The sequence below is a fragment of the Pongo abelii genome, chromosome 15, assembly GCF_028885655.2.
Source record: "Pongo abelii isolate AG06213 chromosome 15, NHGRI_mPonAbe1-v2.0_pri, whole genome shotgun sequence".
Lineage (NCBI taxonomy): Eukaryota > Metazoa > Chordata > Mammalia > Primates > Hominidae > Pongo > Pongo abelii.
The window spans coordinates 22803717-22826866 of record NC_072000.2 but is presented as its reverse complement, the minus strand read 5'-3'; the positions used below and the strand labels follow the sequence as shown (position 1 = coordinate 22826866).

General features: G+C 53.7%; 2 protein-coding genes across 2 annotated transcripts in view; both read left to right on the top strand.

Moving 5' to 3' along the window:
• The window catches only part of LOC134760117 (rootletin-like), a 28855-nt gene extending 15262 nt beyond the window's left edge, over positions 1-13593 (top strand). The window contains 11 exon segments of the mRNA XM_063715795.1: positions 1153-1443; positions 7333-7587; positions 7693-7813; positions 8098-8261; positions 9875-10090; positions 10789-11014; positions 11449-11495; positions 11497-11613; positions 11930-12130; positions 12313-12444; positions 13122-13593. Coding sequence (XP_063571865.1) covers positions 1153-1443; positions 7333-7587; positions 7693-7813; positions 8098-8261; positions 9875-10090; positions 10789-11014; positions 11449-11495; positions 11497-11613; positions 11930-12130; positions 12313-12444; positions 13122-13589 — 2238 coding nt within the window. The 3' untranslated portion in view covers positions 13590-13593.
• Positions 13594-13794: 201 nt separating this feature from the next.
• Positions 13795-22720, top strand: LOC134760009 (rootletin-like). The gene is made up of 5 exons (XM_063715403.1): positions 13795-14648; positions 16286-16471; positions 16726-16787; positions 16869-17021; positions 22457-22720. Exons 1-4 carry the CDS (start codon positions 14640-14642, stop codon positions 16903-16905), a joined length of 294 nt encoding a protein of 97 aa, XP_063571473.1. The 5' UTR covers positions 13795-14639; the 3' UTR covers positions 16906-17021; positions 22457-22720.
• Positions 22721-23150: the final 430 nt, after the last annotated feature.

Sequence of the window (23150 nt, the reverse complement as noted above, 5' to 3'; positions counted from 1 at the left end):
CTTAAAAAAGTTTTTAAAATTTTTATTTTTATTTATTTACTCTTTGAGACGGAGTTTCACTCTTGTTGCCCAGGCTGGGGTGCAATGGCGCCATCCACCTCCCAGGTTCAAGTAATTCTCCTGACTCAGCCTCCTGAGTAGCTGGGATTACAGATGCCCGCCACCACGCCTGGCTAATTTTTTTGTATTTTTAGTAGTGACGGGCTTTCACCATGTTGGCCAGACTGATCTCAAACTCCTGATGTCAGGTGATCCACCCACCTCGGCCTTCCAAAGTGCTGGGATTACAGGCATAAGCCACCATGCCTGCCCCCCCAAATTTTTTTAATTAAAAAAATTTGTTTTTAATTGCTAAAAAGAGATATCACAACTGGATAGCCAGAGATATTCTGATACTCTTGATAGCCAGGGATACCACAGCCCCCTTCACCCAGGCCCCTTCCTGAGAAACCACAAGACTCCCTGAAAGGAGCTGGCATTTGCGTGCCAGGCTTTTGCTGCACACGTTGCATGCTACGGCCTCTCCTGTTACCCCTGCTGTAGCACATGGGGAGGTAGGCAGTACCCCCACCTGCTCCTGTGGGGAAACAGGGGCTTAGAACATTGCCGTTGTCTCAGATCGAATCCCAGTCTGGTGTGTGTGGGCTCTGTGACTTTGGGCAGGTTACTCTGACACTCTGAGGCTCAGTTTTCTCATCTGTTAAATAGGGATAATGTTACTACCTACCTCATATAGCATTGTACCAAGATTAAACGAGTTAACATAAATGAAGTGCTTAAAACAGGACTGGACACATGGTAAGCACTCCAAAAACGTTCATCACCATCGTAGAGGTGAAAGATAACCCAGGGAGCTGTGGTTCCTGCCTGTGAACTCCTGGTCTGCTAAGGGCTGAGCGCTCCTTCTATTATACCCACCCCCTCATGAAAGGTAGTTTTGGCCTATTGATTAAATGGTAAACAGGCCACTGGTGCCCAAGTGCCTGGCATCGCCCAAGTTCAGTGTGGTTGTCTAGGGGCCGGCTCCCAGTGGATATGGGGTGGTATTTGATACATGTGTCCATAGAGCAGTAGGTCCCAAGTGGTCTTGGGCCAGGACTGGGAGGGTACAGGGGCAGAACTGAACCCCATACCGTTCCCGCACTCTCACAGATGAAGATGCTGGACAGTGAGAACACCAGACTGGGCCAGGAGCTGGCGGAGCTGCAGGGCCACCTGGCGCTGGGTGAGCAGGCAGAGAAGGAGAGCAGGTGGGAGACCCTGGGCCTCCAGCAGGTGCTGATGAAGGGTGAGGCCAGCCTGGAGGTGATGTGGCAGGAGGTGACTGAGCAGGCGGGTGGGCTGGTGCCTCTTTCCTCCCCCCAGCAGGAAGCAGGTGGGCACCCCAATGCTGGGACCATTCTGAAAGGCCACTCCCTAGGGCTTGCTCCTTCCCCCACTCCTTGAGACTCTTCCCCAGTTATAATAACAACAACGCAAAGAACAGTGAGTGAGCCTACTGTGTGCCGGCACAAAATGGGTAGGGAGGGGCCCTATAGATACGACCTTGTTTGATTCTCCCAGCAGCCCCATGGGGTCGGTACCATTAGCCCCATTTTTATTTTTATTTCTTTTTGAAATGGAGTCTCACTCTGTCGCCCAGGCTGGAGTGCACTGGCACGATCTCGGCTCACTGCAACCTCTGCCTTCTGGGTTCAAGCAATTCTCCTGCCTCAGCCTCCCGAGTAGCTGGAATAACAGATGCTCACCACCATGCCCAGCTAACTTTTTTGTATTTTTAGTAGAGACGGGATTTCACCATGTTGGTCAGGCTGGCTGGTCTCAAACTCCTGACCTCAGGTGATCCACTTGTCTTGGCCTCCCAAAGTGCTGGGATTACAGGTGTGAGCCACCATGCCCTTCCTATCATTAGCCCCATTTTACAGAGCTCTCAGACAGGTCCAGGGATCTACCCAAGGTCACACAGCCACCTAGGTCTGTCTGACTCCAAAGCCCACACGCTACCCGCTCTGTCTTTTCCGGCTGTTTCATCGCCATGAATCTGTTGTATGGCCCGGACCAAGTCACGTCATCTCTGTGCCTCAGAGCACTCATGAGAGATGGGATAGCACAGCTGGACATGTATGAAGGGCCCTGGCACAGGTCCTGGTACCCAGCTGCTCAGTAGATGGGTTTCCAATGAAACTGGTGACTGTGAGAGGTTGACTCTCTAAGTGGCAGGGGTGGCTTTGTGTCTGTGTGAACATGCATCCCATCAGGAAATGATTTTTTAGTGCATGCCCCCACTCTGTGCAGATTTATTGATAAATTATGGGCAAGGAGGGAAAATGTAGCCTAGAGGTTAAGGGAACAGCCTCTGGACACAGCTCCCTCTGGAACCAGCTGGCACTTAACCTTCCTGGCTGTTCACTGTGTTCCCAAGTGCAGCCCGCAGCCCCCGTGTGGCCCCATGTGGTGTGCTTCCCCACCTTCCCCCAACCCCCCAGGGCTGTGAGTTCGTGTGATTAATAAGCTGCTGTCAAGCTATGAAACAAAAACAAAAACAAAAAGAGCCGGGCACAGTGGCTCACGCCTCTAATCCCAGCACTTTGGGAGGCCAAGGCTGGCAGATCACTTGAGGCCAGGAGTTCGAGGCCCGTCTGGCTAACATGGCCAAACCCCGTCTCTACTAAAAATACAAAAATTAGCTGGGCCTGGTGTTGCTCACCAGTAATCCCAGCTACTCAGAGGCTGAGGAGGGAGGATCACTTGAACCCAGGAGGCAGAGGTTACAGTGAGTCAAGATTGCGCCACTGCACTCCAGCCTCGGTGACAGAGTTAGACTCTGTCTCCAAAAACAAACAAAGAAAACATCCACAAAAATGACAACAACAAAAACAGCCTTTGGAGCTAGAGTGCCTGGCTTTGAATCCCAGCTCTGCAGTTTACTAACTCTGTTGCCTTGGACAAGTTACTTGGCGTCTCTGTGCCTGTTTCCTCTTCTCTAAAGTGAGATCCGCTCATAGAGTAGTAATTAGAGTTAATATTTTTTGGAAAGTTACGTAGCGCCTGGCACTGATAAGCCCTATGTATTCAAATGCCAGCTGTTATTACTAATGAACTATGGGCATTAAAAGGCTTGTATAAAGAGATCAATAAACAAATTCTAGTATTTCTTCTCACAGGGATGATTTTGCACTGCCTGCTTGAGTGGCGAGCACTAAAGGAGAAAGAGTTGTGCTGATCACACAGCCAGGGATGGTGGGCTCCAGTCTGGGCCTTAGGGTTGGGGCATCGGGTTGGGGGAGGCCTTGCCGACCTGCACCTGCTGGCATCACTCCAGCTCCAGGTAGCCCAGTGGAGGTGTGAGCCACTCTGCCCGGCACACCTGGCTAATTTTGTGTGTGTGTATATGCGTGTGTGTGTGTGTATATATATATATATACACATATATATATATGTATATATATATATATTTTTTTAGTAGTGATGGGGTTTCACCATGTTGGACAGGCTGGTCTCAAACTCCTGACCTCCAGTCGGGATGATCTGGGAGCAGATGATGGTGATGGCTGCACAACAGTGTGAATGTAATTCATGCTGCTCAGTTGTACACTTAAAAACGATGAAAATGGCTGGGCACATTGGCTCATGCTTGTAATCCCACACTTTGGGAGGCTGAGGCAGGTGGATCACTTGAGGCCAGGAGTTCAAGACCAGCCTAGCCAACATGGTGAAACCCCGTCTCTACTAAAACTACAAAAAATTAGTCGAGTGTGGTGGCAGACGCCTATAATCCCAACTACTCGGGAGGCTGAGGCAGGAGAATCTCTTGAACCTAGGAGGCGGAGGTTGTGGTGAGCCGAGATCACACCATTGTGCTCTAGACTGGGCAACAAGAGCGAAACTCCATCTCAAAAGAAAAAAAAGAAAGAAAAAGAAAAGGCTGGGCGTGGTGGCTCACACCTGTAATCCCAGCACTTTGGGAGGCTGAGGTGGGCGGATCACCTAAGGTCAGGAGTTTGAGACAAACCTGACCAACTTGGAGAAACCCCGTCTCTACTAAAATTACAAAATTAGCCAGGCATGGTGGTGCATGCCTATAATCCCAGCTACGCAGGAGGATGAAGCAGGAGAATGAAGGAGAATCGCTTGATCCCAGGAGGCAGAGGTTGCAGTGAGCTGAGATTGTGCCATTGTACTCCAGCCTGGGCAACAAGAGGGAAACTCTGTCTCAAAAAAAAAAAAAAAAAAAAAAAAGTGGTGAAAATGGGCTGGGTGCAGTGGCTCATGCCTGTTAATCCCAGTACTCTGGGGGGCTGAGGTAGGTGGATCGCTTGAGTCTGGGAGTTTGAGACCAGCCTGGGCAACATGGGAAAACCCTATCTCTATAAAACAAAAACAACAACAACAAAAGTGAACTAGGCATGGTGGTGCATGCTTGTAGTCCCAGCTACTTGGGAGGCTGAGGTGGGAGGATCTGTTGAGCCCATGAAGTCAAGGCTGTAGTGAGCTGTGAGCATGCCACTGGGCTCCAGCCTGGGCAACAGAGCAAGACCCTGTCTAAAAAAAAGTAATGAAACTGGGCACTTTATGTTATACATGTTTTGCCAAAACAACAAAAATTTAGGAGGCCGGGCACGGTGGCTCACACCTGTAATCCCACCACTTTCGGAGGCCAAGGCGGGTAGATCATAGGAGATCGAGACCATCCTGGGTAACACGGTGAAACCCCATCTCCACTAAAAATACAAAAATTAGCCGGGCGTGGTGGTGGGTGTCTGTAGTCCCAGCTACTTGGCAGGCTGATGCAGGAGAATCCCATGAACCCGGGAGGCGGAGGTTGCAGTGAGCCGAGATCGCACCACTGCACTCCATCCTGGGTGACAGAGTAAGATTCTGTCTCAGAAAAAAAAAAAAAAAAAAAGGAGAAAGCCAAGGGACGGGCTAGGGCAGTTCATGCCGGGGCAGGAGGCGCCTCACTGAGGAGGTGATGGGTAAGAGGAGAGGAGAATGTGAGCGAGCAGCTGGGGGAGGGACTCGAGGTGAGTAGGGAGGTCCTGAGTGGAGGTGTGCCTGTTGTGTGGACAGCAGGGGCCAGCAGTCCCAGAGCATCAAGCAGGGGAGTGACAGTTGGGGAGGAAGGGCTTGCTCCAATGGACATTATAGGCCTCTATGAGGACTTTTACCCCAAGACGATGGGACCTTCTAGAGCTGGAGGCCCCCATGGGCAGGCCTGTTTCTTTGGGAACCTCTGAGCGAGGCCTTTTGGGTGGTAAGTTCGTGGCTGCGGGGCAGTTTCGGTGTCCCTCCGCTGCTAAGGCAGGATGCTCATGGCAGGACCCGTGTCCTGCAGTTCCAGTGCCAGCCTCCAGGTAATATCCTGGTTCCACCCGCCCTGCCCCCTCCACCTCCCCGGGCCATCACTCCAAGCAATTTTCTGCCAGAGAGTTGGGCTGCCTGGATTCCCATCTCAGCCCTGAAACTTCCCAGCGTTGAGAACAACCAAATCACTTTTGTGTGTTTGTGTGTGTTGCTTATTCTGGAGTGCAATGGCGTGATCTCGGCTCACTGCAACCTCCGCCTGCTGGGTTCAAGCAATTCTCCTGTCTCAGCCTCCTGAGTAGCTGGGACTATAGGCGTGCACCCCTGCGCCTAGCTAATTTTTTGTATTTTTAGTAGAGATAGGGTTTCACCATGTTGGCCAGGCTGGTCTTGAACTCCTGACCTCAGGTGATCCGCCCGCCTCAGCCTCCCAGAATGCTGGGAGCCACCTCACCCGGCTCACATTTTTTTTTCTTTTTTTTTTTGAGATGGAGTCTCACTCTGTCGCCCAGACTGGAGTGCAGTGGCACAGTCTCAGCTCACTGCAAACTCTGTCTCCGGGGTTCAAGTGGTTTTCCTGCCTCGGCCTCTGGACCTCAGCCTCCCAGGTAGCTGAGACTGCGTGGGCCACCATGCTTAGCCAATTTTTCTTTTTTCTTTCCTTCCTTCCTTCCTTCCTTCCTTACTCCCTCCCTTCCTTCCCTTCCTTCCTTTTCTTCCCTCCCTTCCTTCCCTTCCTTCCCTTCCTTTCTTTTCTTTCTTTTCTTTCTTCTTTTTTTGACAGAGTCTCCCTCTGTCTCTGAGGCTGGAGTGCAATAGTGCAGTCTTGGCTCACTGCGACCTCTGCCTCCTGGGTCTCAGTTCAAACAATTCTCCTGCCTCAGCCTCCTCAGTAGCTGGGATTACAGGTGCCCACCACTGCACCTAATTTTTCGACTTTTAATAGAGACGGGGTTTCACCATGTTGGCCAGGCTGGTCTCGAACTGCTGACATCATGATCTGCCCACCTCAGCCTCTCAAAGTGCTGGGATTACAGGCGTGAGCCACTGTTCCCAGTCTTTTCTTTCTTCTTTTTTGAGATGGAGTCTTGCTCTGTCACCCAGGCTGGAGTGCAGCAGTTCGATCCCGGCTCACTGCAAGCTCTGCTTCCCGGGTTTAAGCAATTCTGCAACCTCAGCCTCTTGAGTAGCTGGGATTACAGGCGTGTGCCACCACGCCCAGCTAATTTTTGTGTTTTTAGTAGAGATGGGGTTTCATTGTGTTGGCCAGGCTGTTCTCGAACTCCTGACCTCAGGCGATCTGCCCACCTTGGCCTCCCAGAGTGCTGGGATTACAGGCTTGAGACACTGCGCCTGGCCAATTTTTGTATTTTCAGTAGACACGGGGTTTTACCATGTTGGCCAGGCTGGTCTTAAACTCCTGACCTCAAGTGATCCACCAGTCTGGGACCACACAGTGCTGGGATTACAGGCCTGAGCCACCACACCCAGTCAAGAGAACAAGCAAATCACTTAACTGCTTTGTGCCAGCCTTGTCTGGGAAGAGGGTTAATTGTTCCTTACCTGTCAGGAAGTTGTCATGAAGATGAAGTGCCTAGCACAGTAGGCACTCAGTATGGAGAGACTTGAGGTGATGCAGCAGCCACCCTTGCACTGGGCCCTGGGAACAGTGGTGTATGGAAGAGATGAGGCCCAGCCCTCATGGTGCTCATGGTCGGGGTAGGGTGGCAGACATCCCCCCCTGACATCCCCTGAGGGTGGGATGAGCTCACTGTAAACCAGCTTGTGGCCAGAGAGGCCTCTGAGGGAGGGGGATGGCCCTAAAGGATGGGCCAGTCAAAGAGAGACCATGGGGAAAGGTGAGCAGCATCTACAGATGCCCTAGGGCTGGGAAAAAGAATGTGCTAGAACATGGGGGATGCAGGGTGGCCAGTTTGTAAAGGTGAGAGGGTTTCAGCTGGGATGGGCAAGAAGGCCCCTAAGCTATAGCAGAGAAGTTGGGCTTGATTCTGAGGGCTGTTGGGAAAGGCAGGGATGACAGTGAGTGAGATGTATGTGGGAGTAAGTGAGATGCATGGGAGGCCCATGGCTCCTGCATCACTGAGCAAGTCTTCTCTTCTAGGAAGTGGGGAAGGGCTCAGCACCTTAGAATGCAGCCCTGGGTCTAAGCCACCATCTCCAGGACCTGCCACCTCCCCGGCTCGTCCAGAGCTGGACCCGGAGGCAGTTCCTGGGGCCCTCCGGGAATTCCTGCAGGAGCTAGGGAGTGCCCAGAGAGAACGGGTAAGCCTGAGTGTGCGTGGCTGAATAGGGAACCTGGAGGGCCCTGAGAGGTGGCAGGGTGTCAGAGCAGGGGTCTTCCTTTCTTCCCCCATGTCGGGGCTGCAGGATGAACTTCGGACCCAGACCAGTGCCCTGAATCGCCAGCTGGCCAAGATGGAGGCTGAGAGGGACAGCGCAACCTCGAGGGTCAGGCAGCTGCAGAAGGCAGTGGCTGAGAGTGAGGAAGGTGAGTCTGATCACTGGGGTCCCTGTTCTCTCTCCTGTGTTTTGGGCAGTTGAGGCAGGAGCCGGGGGATTGGCCTCTGGCCTTGCCGTGGCCCCCATGACCTGATTTGGGGCTGTCTCCAAGAGGACCCTCCTTGGACAGCCTCACCTGTGTGCAGGCTCACACACTATGAAGGGTGCAGACAGTCTGGCCCTGCACTGGGTGGAGTGCAGGCTGGACATTTTGTGACCTGGTTTGGGTCTCGGGGCTGTGCTTGGCCATGCCTGATGGGGTGGTGACCGCAGCCGGGTGCAGTGTGGATGGGCGGCTGAGCGGGGTCAAGGCAGAGCTGGCGCTGCAGGAGGAGATTGTGCGGCACAGTGATCGGGGGCACCGGGCCACACTGGACCAGGTGGCCACACTGGAGAGGAGCCTGCAGGCCACCGAGAGCGAGCTCCAGGCCAGCCAGGTGGGCAAGAGCTGAGGGCCAGCGGGGCAACGGGGAATCTGTGTACCCGAGTGGGTGTCTAACTCTTACGTCTGTCTCCCTGTGTCTGTCTGTCTGAGTCTCTCTGCAACCCACTGAGGTGACCCGCCTGTGACTCTGTGAAACCATGTTCAGACTCCATCCTCTTATGTCACTTGTGGTCACTAGGCTGTAGAAAAAAGAGCTTGGTCAAGGTGCAGTAGGTGGCTCATGCCTGTAATCCTAGCACTTTGGGAGGCCGAGGTGGGTGGATCCCTTGAGCCCAAGAGTTTGAGACCAGCCTGGGCAACACGGTGAAACCCCATCTCTATGAAAAATACAAAAATTAGCTGGGCGTGGTGGTGTGGGCCTGTAGTCCCAGCTACTTGGGAGGCTAAGATGGGAAGATCACTGGAGCCCAGGAAGTCGAGGCTGAAATGAGCTGTGATCATGCCACTGCACTCTAGCAAGGCAGAGTGAGACCCTGTCGGAAAAAAAAAAAAAAAAAAAAACAAGAAGAAGAAAAGAAAGAGAGCTTGGGCTTTGAGCTGTCGTCTGCCTGGTTTTCATTTTCCTCTTCTGTAAAAGGAGGAGCAGTGATGACCTCACAGGGTGACACACACAGGCTCTTATCACAGGTGGTACTCAGAGGGCCTCTGTTTTATGTCTCTGTAGTTCTGTGGTTTTGATGTGTGTTTGGCGGACAGCAGTGTGTGCTGGTGTGTGTGCGCGTCTGTCTGGGACAGGAAACTCAGGCCCTGGTGGTGACAGTGCAGCTAAAGCTCCCCTCCGCCCTCCCGGCCACTGCCCCCACCCCCAAGGCCTCTGGCCTGGGGCCAAGCTTAGCTGGACTGTTGTGTCTGCAGCTTCAGCCCTGGCCATGGGCCCAGCCGCAGGGGTTGCGGGAGGAGGCCAGGAACAAACCTGGGCAGGAGCCAGAGTGGGGGCCCCAGACAGGGCAGTGCTGGGGCTCTGGGCAGGATGGCAGAGGGGCCAGGCTCAGGATAGGGGCTGGGGAGGCTCTAGTAACACCCCGTTGATCCACCCTGTCTCTAATATAGTACCAGCGATGGGAGGACCCCTTGTCTGTCTTCCTGTCCCATCCCCACTCCCCAGGCCTTCTTCACTGGCTGACCCTGGGCAGGGGAGGGGGAATCACCACCTGAAACCCTAGAACAGCAGAGCCCCCTCAGAACTGTCCGGCTCAGCTCAGTTTGCACGAGTCAGTGGGGCAGGAGGAGGGCCTCGGAATCTGCATTTCTACAGCCCCTCCTCAGGGCTCCTGTGAGCACCCAGGTTGTGGTACCCTGGGACCAATCCAGTGTCCTCACTGTACAGATATGAAATGTGGCCAGAGAGCGTGAAGGGGCAGTCCCAGGTTCCACAGCCCATTGGCCTGGGCTAAAACTGGAAGGTGGGCTCTGGGATCTTCACATCCACTCATCCTGGGAACACATGGGGAGACCGAGGCCCCCAGAGGGTCCCAGGCCGGCCCCAGGTCACACAGGTCACCCTTAGAGGCTGCTCACCACTCTTCCCCCAAGGGCCCCAGGGCCTGTGCGGGAGGACTGCGGGGTGCACTGGACGTCTGGGCCTGAGCCCCGCACCACCTGCAGGAGAAGATCAGCAAGATGAAGGCCAGTGAAACAAAGCTGGAGGGCGACAAGCGGCGCCTGAAGGAACTCCCGGACACCTCCGAGAGCCGCACCGTCAAGCTGGAGCTGCAGCAGCGCTCGCTTGTGGGGGAGCTGCAGAGCAGCCACCTGGGCCTGAGTGACCTCGAGGCCCAAGCCCAGGCCCTCCAGGATCCGGTGGATTCCCTGCAGAGACAGGTGGGCCCCTCCCCAAATCACAGTCACAGTGTTCACAGGCCCTGTGCCAAGAGCTTTGTAGGCACTATGCAGTCCCCCAACAACCCTGTGAGGCAAGTATTACCCACATCCCCATTTCACAGATGGACAAATGGAGGCTGAGAAGTGATGTCATTGTCCAAGATCCCATAGCTATGAAGAGGCACAGCCAAAATTAGAATTCAGGACTATTTGATGACAGAATGTGCATGCATAGGAGTCATCTGAGACAAGTTAGAGATGTAGGTTTCACTCATTTCCCTTTTTGCCTTGACTGCTAGGAAGCTCAGCTCTAACTGGAATGTTAAGTAATTCAGCTAGCCTTGCCTGAACACCCACCAAAGTCAAACATGGAAAATTTTAGGGTTGTGGTGGTTTCCCTTTCCCTTCCATGGCAGAGAAGAGAGGGGAATGAGGACAGGGAGGAGACCAGGGAGTCTGAGACAACTAGGTTGATGACACTCTGGGCACGAGTAGTTAGCCAGCAGTGGGACGGGGCCCAGGTTGCAGTAGGCTGAGCCAGCGGGAGTGCTTAGCAACAGTGGGTCTCCATGATGGAGGCCCAGAGAGAAGTGGGGAGGGTGTGGATTGGGCATGCCAAGTGGAGCTCACAGTAGGAGCAGAGGTATAGAGGCCAGATGGGAACAGCCTCCTGATTGTTCTGGCTGTCCTCCTGCCAGGTGGCCGACAGCGAGGTGAAGGCAGGGACCCTGCAGCTGACTGTGGAGTGGCTGAATGGGGCTCTGGCCAAGGTGGAGGAAAGCAAGGGGGCCCTGTGGGACAAGGTGTGGGGCCTCACAGAGGCCCTGGCCCAGAGCAGTGCCAGCCTCAACAGCACTCAGGACAAAAACCTGCATCTACAGAAGGCTCTGACCGCCTGTGAACATGACCACCAAGTACTCCCAGGTCTCGGGCCCAGGGTCTGGCTGGGGTGGGTCCAGCGAGAGAGTCAGCTAGTAAGAGCAGGCTTGGAGGGGGGCCCTGGTAAAGAACCAGCCAATGGGGCAGTCAGTCGGAGCCAATGAGAGCAGGCTTTGAAGGGAGGGTGTGGGCCCAGTAGACCATCAGCCAATGAGAAGAGGCTCTGGGTATGTCCCGTAAGAAGACAAGACTACTAGTATAGACTTGGGGGGACCCAGGGGCAGGGTTTATTGGGGAGAGTTGCTGTCTGAGTGGGTCCCACCCACCTTACGCAGGTCAGCGGATAGGCCGTGGATGGGTTTGGTTTGCACCCCACCCTCCAGGTGAGATGACTGCCTGTTTTACGCGCTGTGGACCTGTCCGGAGGTACAGAATAGAGAGGACTCCTTAGGGCTCCCAGGCCAGCCAGGCACCATCAGGCCGTGTCCCCCAGGAATGGCTGGATGCTGCCTGGCAGGCATTATCTTGAGGCATGGAAGCAGAGCAGCTCCCTGGGCGAGCAGGTGCAGAAGTTGCAAGGAGAGGTGGCTGACCTGCAGCTGCAGCGGATGGAGGCAGAGGGCCAGCTACAACAGCTACAGGAGGTGAGGGCCAGGGTGTGCCCCCTCTGTCCCCAAGACTGTGAGGCCCTGGGTTAGGGTGGGGACGTTCCCACCCATCTCAAACTCATCCCAAACCCTGGTGCAGCCTCCAGTAAGGAAACATGGTTCATTCAGAGCGTAGTCCTGTTATACAGATGGAGCAACTGAGACTCAGAAAGGTTTGGCTTCAGGTGACAATTCTCTGATGTGGGCCTCACTGTCACCTGCTCTGTGACCGGGCCAGCCTCATCGTCCCCAAGCTTCAGATAAGTACGTTCAGGCCCAGAGGGATTCGGGGCCTGCCTGGCTTCTGTTGCAGGTGCTGGGGCAGCGGCAGGAGGGTGAGGCTGCAGCCCTGCACACGGTCCAGAAGCTGCAGGACGAGCGGCGGCTGCTGCAGGAGCGCCTGGGCAGCCTGCAGCGTGCCCTGGCTCAGCTGGAAGCCAAGAAGCGGGAGGTGGAGTGCTCAGCCCTGCGGCTGGAGAAGGACCGTGTAGCCCTCAGGAGGACGCTGGGCAAGGTGGGCTGCTCCCCAAGCTCTCCCCTCACTTCCTCTCGGGCCTAACCATGGTGGATCCCACTGCACATTCCCGGGGTCTGCTGCCTCTGGTGGGGTTAGGTTATTCCATTGGGGTTCAGGAAACTGAGCCCCCTCTGTAAGCTCCTCCTGGCACCCTGATCTCCTCCGGCTCTCCTGCCTAGGTAGAGCAGGAGAAGCTTCGTAGCCGTGAGGACACAGTGCTGCTGAGCGCAGAGAAGGGCCACCTGGACTGCACCCTCACGGGGGCTGAGCTGGAGCTGGCAGAGGTGCAGAGGCAGATCCAGCAGCTGGAGGTCTGACCCCACCCAGTCCAGGACCCCAACTTCATCCCTAGTCTGAGTGCTCAGCAATCCCAGTGGAGCTGATGGCCCAGCCAGCCCAGGGCCCATAAACCCTCCCCCAGGGGCCCTGAGCCTTCCAGTGACCCAGCCGGGCCATGGAGGGAGGGGTTCTCCCTAAGGTGTACAGAAAAGACACTAAAGGCCTGTTTGCACGTGAGCCTGTGGGTTCATGTATGTTGTGGCCATGCAGCAGTGTGAGAATCCATGTGACGATTCTTGTGTATGGAGCATGAATCTTGTGCACGGTGTGGCGTGTCAAGGTACTGTAAATATGTGTTTGTGTACAGATGTTTTCGTGCATGGGGGAGTTGGGCCTTTGCACATACACATGCACCTGTGTGAGTCCAGATAGGTATTTACATGCTTGCCTTTGTGCCTGCATGTGTGACGTCTGTGTGTGTGTGTGTGTGTGTGTGTCCACGCACCTGCCTGAGTGGGGGTCATTGGGTGCACTCACCCTGGGCTCACAGGCTCACTGTCAGGGCCAGCAGGATGGAAGACACACAAGGATCTCTCCTGCATTCCCCCTCTGCACTGGCTGTGTCCCGGGGAGGTACCTGACAACCCATCACACATGCACACACACACTCACACTGGGCCAGAACCCGGACCACAGCCCCTCCCTGCAGGCACAGGTGGTGGTGCTGGAGCGGAGCCATAGCCAAGCCCAGCTGGAGGTGGATGCGCAGCAGCAGCAGCTGGAGCTGCAGCAGGAGGTGGAGCGGTTGTGCAGTGCCCAGGCACAGACTGAGTGCACTTTGGAGCTTTGGGAGCAGGCACACCGCCAGAGGGTGCATGGGCTGGAGGAGCAGGTGTGCAGGCCCCCTTGGAAGGCTGGGCCAGGATGGATGTGTGGGGCTGGAGGAAGAGGAGAGACCCAGGCAAGACCTCGTGGGTGTAGGCAGTTGATGGCTCCGATAACCAAAAAGGGTGGGGTTGGCTCTGCGCTGGTGTCAGCCAAGACCAGACCAGGAGTCACGGGATGCTCCTGGGCCCCAGGCCTTCCTGCCATGGCCCTGCTCCCCCTGGCTCCATGCTCAGGGGCAGCCACACCAGGCCCCACACAGAGACACACAGATGCACAAAACATGCCATAAACAACATAGTGAGACCCTAAAGCCAGGCCAAACAGAAACACTCCAATTCACAGAATATTCAGTGTTACCTGCACCCACAGCCAGATGGCACACAACCCCCACACAGGCACAGAACAGTCCTCCCACCACCGCGGACCCATAACACCCATATGCAGATGACACAGCACACCGTCTCCCACCTCATGGGTGCACACGGACAGAAAAAGCATACAGTTCAACACAGCCACCAATCGGCCCACAAAGGTATGCCCAGATGCACAAAGTGTGTATCACACATACCAGGGAGCCCAGGCACACTCCCCAGACCCACCCACATGTGGTCATACACTTACCTTGCCGACACACAGAGACATATGCCCTGATACACACAGCCAGGCCCAACACCCGCGCCACAACATAGACCTTCAGTCACAGATGCTGCCTTACCCGTTCACGAGAAGGCTCAGAGGCACCAAACCGTCGACGTGAACTCAGCACCCACACACGGACACACACAGGGTCCTGTGTGGAGACAAATGACAAAATACACCACACTCGCACCTAGTGAGGCCCACCAACATTAGTGCACAGCATGTGTGGCTGCCCCAGGCCACCACCACACACACACAGATGCGGACACTGCTCACCATTGTCCTCAGTGGGCTTGGCACAGACACTTGGCAGGCCTGCAGCCGCCATCCAGGCAGAAACCCCCTACTTCCACCTCCCCTGCACACCCTTGGACTGTGTTCCTCCAGACTCAGGGGGAAGCCGCCAAGTAATCACAGTTAGCTCCTCCCTACTGGTGGCACTGCCATGCACGTGTCCCCGGGGTGGGGTGGGTAGAGATGTCCTTGCTTTGTCTGTGGCTCATAGAGCATCTCTGGGCATACAGGGTTGATGCAGGCCTGGAGGGCACCTTCCCTACTGCTAACCTGGCCTGGACCCAAGACCCGAGATGAGCGTGGGTGAGAGCAGCTGCCCTTCTGTTGGCTTCATTTGGCTGGCGTGGCCCTGCACAGGTGGGCTTTTGAATGCCCTGCCCGGGCTGTAGCAGGCTGGGTCCTGAGGATGTCGATGGTGAGTGCAGGGCTAGCGTCAGAGTCAGCTGGGCTGGGGTGTTGTCCCTGCTGGGTGCCCCCAACCCACTGTGTGCTCTCACACTGCCCTGCTCCTCCCTCACTCCCTTCCCCCCAACAGCTGGGGAAGATGAAGGACCACCTGGGGCCAGCAGGTGTCTTAAGGGAGTTGAGAGGGTTCCATGGCTGGTAGGGGCAGCCAGAGTCCACAGGGGTCTGAGGATGCGGGGGATGGAAGCTGCCTGGGGGTGGAGGAAGGGCGTCAGCAGAGGCTTTCCTGAGGTGAGGACGGAGGGGGCTTTTTTTTTTTTTTTTTTTTTTTTTTTTTTAAGACAGAGTCTTGGGCCAGCCGCTGTGGCTCATGCTTGTAATCCCAGCAGTTTTGGAGGCTGAGACAGGTGGATCACAAGGTCAGGAGTTCGAGACCAGCCAACATACTGAAATCCCGTCTCCATTAAAAACACAAAAAATTAAGCGAGCATGGTGATGCAAACCTGTAGTCCCTGCTACTCGAGAGACTGAGGCAGGAGAATCACTTGAGCCCGGAAGACGGAGTTTGCAGTGAGCTGAGACCGCATCATTGCACTCCAGGCCGGGAGACAGTGTGAGACTCTGTCTCAAATAAATAAATAAATAAAGATGGAGTCTTGCTCTGTCGCCCAAGATGGAGTGCAGTGGCATGATCTCGGCTCACTGCAACCTCCGCCTCCCAGGTTCAAGCGATTCTCCTGCCTCAACCTCCTGAGTAACTGGGATTACAGGTGCATGCCACCACACCCAGCTAATTTTTATATTTTTAGTAGAGACGGGGTTTCATCATATTGGCCAGGCTGGTCTCGAACCCCTGACTTCAAGTGATCCACCTGCCTTGGCCTCCAAAAGTGCTGGGATTACAGGCATGAGCCACTGCACCAGCCAGAAGAGGGCATTAATATGCAGGCACTGTATAGGGGAACATTTGTGTGCACCTCTTACAAATCTTAATGCTGTGTATATGAGGGGGTTCATTCGTGTCCCCCTGGGGATGTTTGAGGTTGCCTGTATGTGTTATGTGTGTGCATATCTTTAAGCTCAGATATGCACAGTCAGATTGACACTTCTGTTTTGAATGTATTCCCATGAGCTCATGCCATTAATTCACCATCGCAAGAAATATTTACTGAGTGTGAGCCATGCCATTCCACAGCCACCATTCTAGTACTAAGATACAATGAGGAAGAAAAAATCCAGGCTTTCCTGAGCTCACATTGTGGTGGGGGCATGGTGGGGAGACTCAAGCATCTGTGTAATAAACAGAAATCACGACAGGGCTAAGTGTTCTGGAGGAGAGGCACATGGTGTACTGAGGCCCCTGAGGTTGACCCAGGTGCACCTTTGAGCTTTGCCTGCATGGTTTGGGTTTGTGGGCTCACCTGCATGTGTCCACGCATGCCCCATCTGCGTGTCCATGTATGGTTGCATCACCCCATGCACACGTGCACGGCCCCTGGGCTTGCCCACATGGGCCTGCTCCCCAGGGTGCCAGGCTATCAGCCTACAAGGCATTGTGGGTCTGGGCCAAGCCTGGCGCCACCTACAGAGGCCTGAGCCTGCCTTCCCAGGAAGCCCAGGACTCTCACCCTGGGCCCTTCCCTGCAGGTGGAGCAGGCTCTGCGGCTGGAGTCTGGGGAGCTGGAGACTCAGGAGCCCAGGAGGCTGGTACAGCAGATCGTGGAGTTGCGGAGGCAGCTGCAGGAGGAGCAGGCCTCCTACTGGCACAAGCTGCAGGCCTACCAGGAGGGCCAGCAGCAGCAGGCCCAGCTTGTGCTGCGGCTGCAGGGCAAGGTCAGGGCCACCCACTCCTGCTCCTGTCCTCCCACCTGTTCACTTTGCCCTGCCCCCACCCCTGGGGCTCACCATCAGCTCCCAATCCCCAGATTGTCCATTACAAGAAGAGGTTCTTAGAGCTGGAGCAGCAGCTGCTGGAGAGATCCGGAGAGCTGGAGCAGTAGTGGCTGAGGGTGGATGCCAGGGTGGGGCAGGGGCAGGCCCTGCCCTCCACCTGCCCAGCCTGATGCTTTAACCTCTCTCCCACCCAGAACACAGACCACAGCCAAGACCTGGAGAGCATCCTCATCTGGCTCGAGGAAGAGCAGCCGAGGTGAAGGCACAGCAGGGAGGGCCAGGGCTGGCAGGGTGGCCCCCTGGGCGAGCGCCTACTGATCCACTGTGCCCCATTCAGGAGTGCCAGCCTGGCCCAGGTGAATGCCATGCTCTGAGAACAGCTGGACCAGGCAGGTTCGGCCAACCAGGCTCTGAGTGAGGACATACGAAAGGTGACCAGCGACTGGACACGCAGCTGCAAGGAGCTGGAGCAGTGGGAGGCAGCCTGGAGGTGCGAGGAGGAGGTGGGCATGGGGGTGCATGGAGGCCAGCTTGGCTGAAGGGGAAGGGGCACTGCAGAGGAGGGAACACTCAGAAGCCTGGAGAGGGAGAGGGAGCACAGTCCGAGGGAGCATGTTAGCACAAATAAATAGCCGTCATCACAACAGCTGATCTTTATCAATGCGTAGCATGTACCATGTGCATGGTGTGAATTGACCTTTATTCCTCGTGATAACTGCATGTGGTAGATGCTATCACTCTCCTCATTATAAAGAGAAGTTAAGGCGGGTCCCGGTGGCTCACGCCTGTCATCCTAGCTATTCTGGAGGCTGAGAGATCATGCCACTGCACTCCATCCTAGGCAACAAAGCAAGATTTTGTCTCAAAATAAATAAATAAAGAGAGGATAAGTAACCTGCCCACAGTCGTGCAACTGGCAGCTGGGTTGCAAGGCTAGGTCCCTTGCATTTTTGCTCTTCCTTGCTGCCTCTTGCAGCCAAAAGAGGACTTGAAACCTTGGTTCCTGTGTAGCAGGGAGCCCTGAGGCTTGGGAGGCTGAGCGTGGCCGCTGGGACACAACTCTGTGCACAGGCCAAGAGCCAGCCCTGCTCTTTACATCCAACTCAACTCAGTTGAATTTCAGTTCAACTCAATGCACCTACTGTGCACAAGGGCCTGTGAGGACACAGAGGCAACTTGTAATAACCATTACCACAGTCGTGGCAGTCAGCATTTATTAGATGCTTACTCTGGGCTAGGCTCTTTGTATATTTCATTTCAACTAATATTCGTACCTTCCCTGTGAGGTAGGAACTGTGTTCATTCCCATTTTACCAATGAGGACATTGAGGCCCAGAGAGGTTGAGTGATCTTCCTGAGGTCACACAGTAGTACATAAGTGGCTGAGTCAGAGTTTTTTTTTTTTTTTTGAGATGGAGTCTTGCTCTGTCACCAGGCTGGAGTGCAGTGGCACGATCTTGGATCACTGCACCCTCCACCTCCTGAGTTCAAGCAATTCTCCTGCCTCAGCCTCCCAAGTTGCTGGGCTAACAGGCACATGCCACCACGCCTGGCTAATTTTTTTTTGTATTTTAGTAGAGACGGGGTTTCACCATGTTGCCCAGGCTGGTCTCGAACTCCTGAACTCAGACAATCCACCAGCCTCAGCCTCCAAAAGTGCTGGGATTATAGGCATGAGCCACCATGCCAGGCTGAAGTTCCTGATTTTAATCCACTAGAATATTCAGCTTTGCTACCAAGGACCTCACAGCCTCTAGTGATGAAAAGATGTAGATCCCCAAAATTCTAGACTGAGGAAGCGAGTGGTCAGTGATATGTACGTGGGATAGAGGGAATGTCCTGGAGGCTCAGAAGGATGGGAGGGGTGGGGAGGTCAGAAAAACTGCTTCGTGGAGATGGAATTTGCACAGAGCCTCAAGGGATGGGTAGGGTTGAAGCAGAGAAGCAGGCACTCCAAGCAGGAGCAAGGCATGAGCAAAGGCATGGAGGTGGGAGCCCATGGCAGCCAGGGGGGTTGCAAGGAAGAGCTGGTACAGGAAAAGGAGAGCCTGCCTCAGCAGGAGAGCTTGGGCCTGCCTGATCTTTGAGCAGGGATGTCTGATCGGTGTGAGCAGTCAGTTCAACGGTAGTGTCAGGGAGGCTGCGGAGAGAGCCCCAAGGCAGGAGGCCAAGGTATTTCATTTAGTGCATTAAAAACGTTTTAGTTAGTAATCTTTCTTTTCTTTATGGCTCACCACAGCCTCGGCCTCCTGGTCTGAAGCAATCCTCCTACCTCAGGTCCTGTGCAGTTGGGACCACAGGTGCATGCCACCAAGCTTGCTGATTTTTTTATTTCTTGTAGAGTTGAATTCTCACTTTGTTGCCCAGGCTGGTCTTGAACTCCTGAGCCCACATGATCCTCCTGCCTTGGCCTCCCAAAGTGCTGGGATTACAGGTGTGAGCAACCACACCTGGTTTAATAATCTTTTCTTAATATCATCAAATAGCCAGTGTCTAAATTTTCCATATGTCTCATAAATGTCACAGATAGGCCAGGTGCAGTGGCTCACACCTATAATCCCAGTACTTCAGGAGGCCGAGGCGGGCGGATCACCTGAAGTCAGGAGTTCGAGACCAGCCTGGCCAACATGGTGAGACCCCTATCTCTACTAAAAATACAAAAATTATCCAGGTGTGGTGACACATGCCTGTAATCCCAGCTACTGGGGAGGCTGAGGCACCAGACTCGCTTGAACCCAGGAGGCGGAGGTTTCAGTGAGTGGAGATCACTCCACTGCACTCCAGCCTGGGTGACAGAGTGAAACTCTGTCTCAAAAAAAAAAAAGAGGCACAGGTAGTCTTGCTTTAGTGTTTTCTTTGCAATTTGTTTGAATCCAGATCCACAGACATTCACATAATGTGAATGCTTGCTTTGTCTTTTTTTTGTTTTTTGAGATGGAGTCTCGCTTTGTTGCCCAGGCTGGAGTGCAGTGGCAGGATCTTGGCTCACTGCAACCTCTGCCTCCTGGGTTCAGCAATTCTATGGCTTCAGGCTCCTGAGTAGCTGGGATCACAGGAGTGCGCCACCACGCCCAGCTAACTTTTGTATTTTTAGTAGAGATGGGGGCTTCACCATGTTGGCCAGGCTGGTCTTGACCTCAGCTGATCCACCTACCTTGGTCTCCCAAACTGCTGGGATTACAGGCCCCAGCCATTGTGTCTGGCCCCTGCTTTGTCTTTTAAGTCCCTTTTAACTTATTTGTTCAGGAAACTGGGCCAGTTGTCCTTGGAGATTCTCATGGTCTGGATTTTGCTGGTTGCATCCTTATGGTGTCAGTTAACATGTTTCTTTATCCCGTGTATTTCCTGTAAATTGGATGTTGGATCTAAAGCTCGGTCAGATTCAGGTTCTTCTACTTGTTTGTTTTTTTTCCTCAAGACTCCATAAGTAGAATGTCTTATTCCATCAGGAGGCCCCTATGCCAGCTGTCTCTCTTTTCAAGATCCACCTTACTCATCAGAGGCTGCAAAACTGTGAGCTTCTCATTTAGTCACTCCTTTGTATATTAATTCGAATTCTAGAATGAGGCACTTTCCCTCCTTACTATTGGATAACCAGTGGTACAGTTCATTCAGGAAAGGAAAGGAAAGGATTTAACCTGTATTATGGACTTAAAATACATTTCTTGTTTTTTTTTTTGAGACAGTCTCTGTCTGTCGCCCAGGCTGGAGTGCAGTGGCACAATCACAATTCACGTTAGGCTTGACCTCCCAGGCTGAAGTGATGGTCCCACCTCAGCCTCCCAAGTATCTGGGACTATAAGTGTTCATCACTATGCCCAGCTAATTTTTTTTTTTTGAGACAGGGTCTTGCTATGTTGCCCAGGCTCGTCTGGAACTCCTAGGCTCAAGCAATCCATCTTCCTCAGCCTCCCAAAGTGCTGGAATTACAGAAATGGGCCACCACGCCTTATTTTAAGGCCAGGCATGGTGGCTCCCGCCTGTAATCCCAGCACTTGGGGAGGCTGAGGCGGGTGGATCACCTGAGGTCAGGAGTTCAAGATCAACCTGGCCAGCATGGTGAAACCCTGTCTCTACTAAAAATACAAAGATTAGCTGGGTGTGGTGACATACATCTACAATTCCAGCTTCTCGGGAGGCTGAGGCAGAAGAATCACTTGAACTGGGGAGGCGGAGGTTGCAGTGAGCCGAGACCACACCACTGCACTCCAGCCTGAGCGACAGAGCGAGACTCCATCTGAAATAACACAAAAACAAAAAAAAAATTTTTAAGTAGCCTTTAAAATTTTTATATTTTACTTTTGATTAAGTCACATGTTCACAAGGTTCACATTTCAAAAGGGTACACAGTAAAACGGCTCCCTCTCACCTCAGACCCCAGATATTCCCCTTCCCTCCTTGGAGGTTATCAGCTTCTTTTTCTTTTTATATATACAATCTTTTTCTTTCTTTCTTTTTTTCTTTTTTCTGTTGGCCACCAAGTTACCATGAGAAGCATTGTCAGTTTTCTTTTTCCTTTTTTTTTTTTTTTTGAGATAGAGTCTCGCTCTGTCTCCCAGGCTGGAATGCAGTGGCACGATCTTGGCTCACTGCAACCTCAGCCTCCCGGGTTCAAGCGATTCTCCCACCTCTGCCTCCCAAGTAGCTGGGATTACAGGCGTGAGCCACCACACCTAGCTAATTTTTGTAATTTTAGTAGAGGCGGGATTTTGCCATATTTGCCAGGCTGGTCTTGAACTCCTGACTTTAGGTGATCCTCCAGCCTCGGCCTCCCAAAGTGCTTGGATTACAGGCATGAGCCACCGTGCCTGGCCTACCAGTTTCTTAAGTGACTTTCCAGGGTTATTTTGTATAAGCAAATAAAGCAGATCGCACACACACACACTTTTTTGTATATACGCCTGGTAAAATTTCATCTTCACAGTTCTTGAAGATGCTTTCTTCACCTACTAGTTATAACTGGGAGGTGGCTCTGGATCAGGCCAGGAAGAATTTCTCCACTGGCTTTTCTTGGTCACAGTTTTCCACTTAAAGGATGTACCATCGTGTACTTAGTAGCAGTCCCTTTTGATAGACATTTAGGTTGTCACCAGGATTTCTTACACGAGCAATGCTGCAGTGAACCTCCTTGTCCACGAGCCATCTCCTCTGTGCTGGGGTATATCTTTGGATATGTTCTTAGAGGAGGAGCTGGTGGGGAAGGTCCTATGCATGCATAGTTTTCGGAGCTCTTTCTCAGTGCCGTCCATTGTGGTTGTACTCACCCTCCCACCAGCTGTGTAAGGGAGGGCCTGTTACCCCAGAGCCCCTCCCTGTGTATTATGTGACCCCTTTTTCCCCCAATCTGAGAGTGGACAAATGGCATCCCAGTGTAGGGTTTTTTTTGTTGTTGCTGTTGTTTATTCCTCTTTTGTTTTTGAGATGGAGTCTCACTGTGTTTCCCATGCTGGCCTCAAATTCCTGGGCTCAAACAATCCTGCCTCAGCTTCCTGCATAGCTGGGACTGCAGGTGCATGCCACCGCACCCAGCCCAGTGTAGTTTTATTTTTATTTTATTTATTGATTTTTTTGTGACGCAGTCTTGCTGTGTCACCCAGACTGGAGTGCAGTGGCATGATCTCAGCTTACTGCATCCTCCACCTCCTAGGTTCAAGCAAGTCTCCTAGGAGTCTCAGCCTCCCAAGTAGCTGGGACTACAGGAGTGCATCACCACGCCTGGCTAATTTTTGTATTTTTAGTAGAGATGGGGTTTCATCATGTTGGCCAGACTGGTCTTGAACTCCTGACCTCAGGTGATCTGCCCGCCTCGGCCTCCCAAAGTGCTGGGATTATAGGTGTGAGCTGCCACACCCGGCCCCAGCGTAGTTTTAATTTGTAGTTGGGAGCGAGCCCCATCCCATCCCCATCCTGTGCTCTCTTCCCAAGGGACCTGCAGCAGCTGGGAGGGGAGCTGTCCAGGAGGTCGGCCTGGGACTGAGCATGGGCCTGCGGCTGGCAGAGAGCAGGGTCCAGGCAGCCCTGGAGAAGCAAGCCCTGCTGCAGGCCCAGCTGGAGGAGCAGCTGCAGGACAAGGTGCTCTGCGAGAAGGACCTGGCCCAGCAGCAGATGCAAAGCAACCTGGACAAGCCTGACCTCAGTGCCAGGTGGTTACCTGGTGGATGCCGCACGAGGCAGGCATCCCTGCAGAAGGTAAAACTGGAGAATTGGGGAGAAGGAAGCATCTGTTCACTAGGAGCAGGGCCTTCCTCTGTGAGCTCAGCCAGTCTTCCCAGGCACCCCACTGAGGTTCCGAAGGCATTTGCCCCGTGTATATCATAAACAGCTTAGCCTCCAATGACAGAACTTGTGGCCAGGTGCAGTCAGGAGCTCAAGACCAGCCTGCCCAACAGAGGAAACCCTGTCTCTACTAAAAATAAAAAATTAGCTGGGCGTGGTGGTGTGTGCCTGTAATCCCAGCTACAAGGGAGGCTGAGACAGGAGAATCGCTTGAACCCAGGATGTGCAGGTTGCAGTGAGCCAAGATCACATCAGTGTATTCCAGCCTGGATGACAGAGCGAAACTCCGTCTCAAAAGAAAACAACAAAGAAAGAACTTGTGCCCCTTACTCCTGCCACCTGG

Coding starts and splice junctions, on each gene's coding strand:
- LOC134760009 (XM_063715403.1), top strand. Junction 16,472..16,725: donor TGCTGCGGCTGCAGGGCAAG/GTCAGGGCCACC, acceptor TCTCCCACCCAG/AACACAGACCACAGCCAAGA. Junction 16,788..16,868: donor CTCGAGGAAGAGCAGCCGAG/GTGAAGGCACAG, acceptor TGCCCCATTCAG/GAGTGCCAGCCTGGCCCAGG.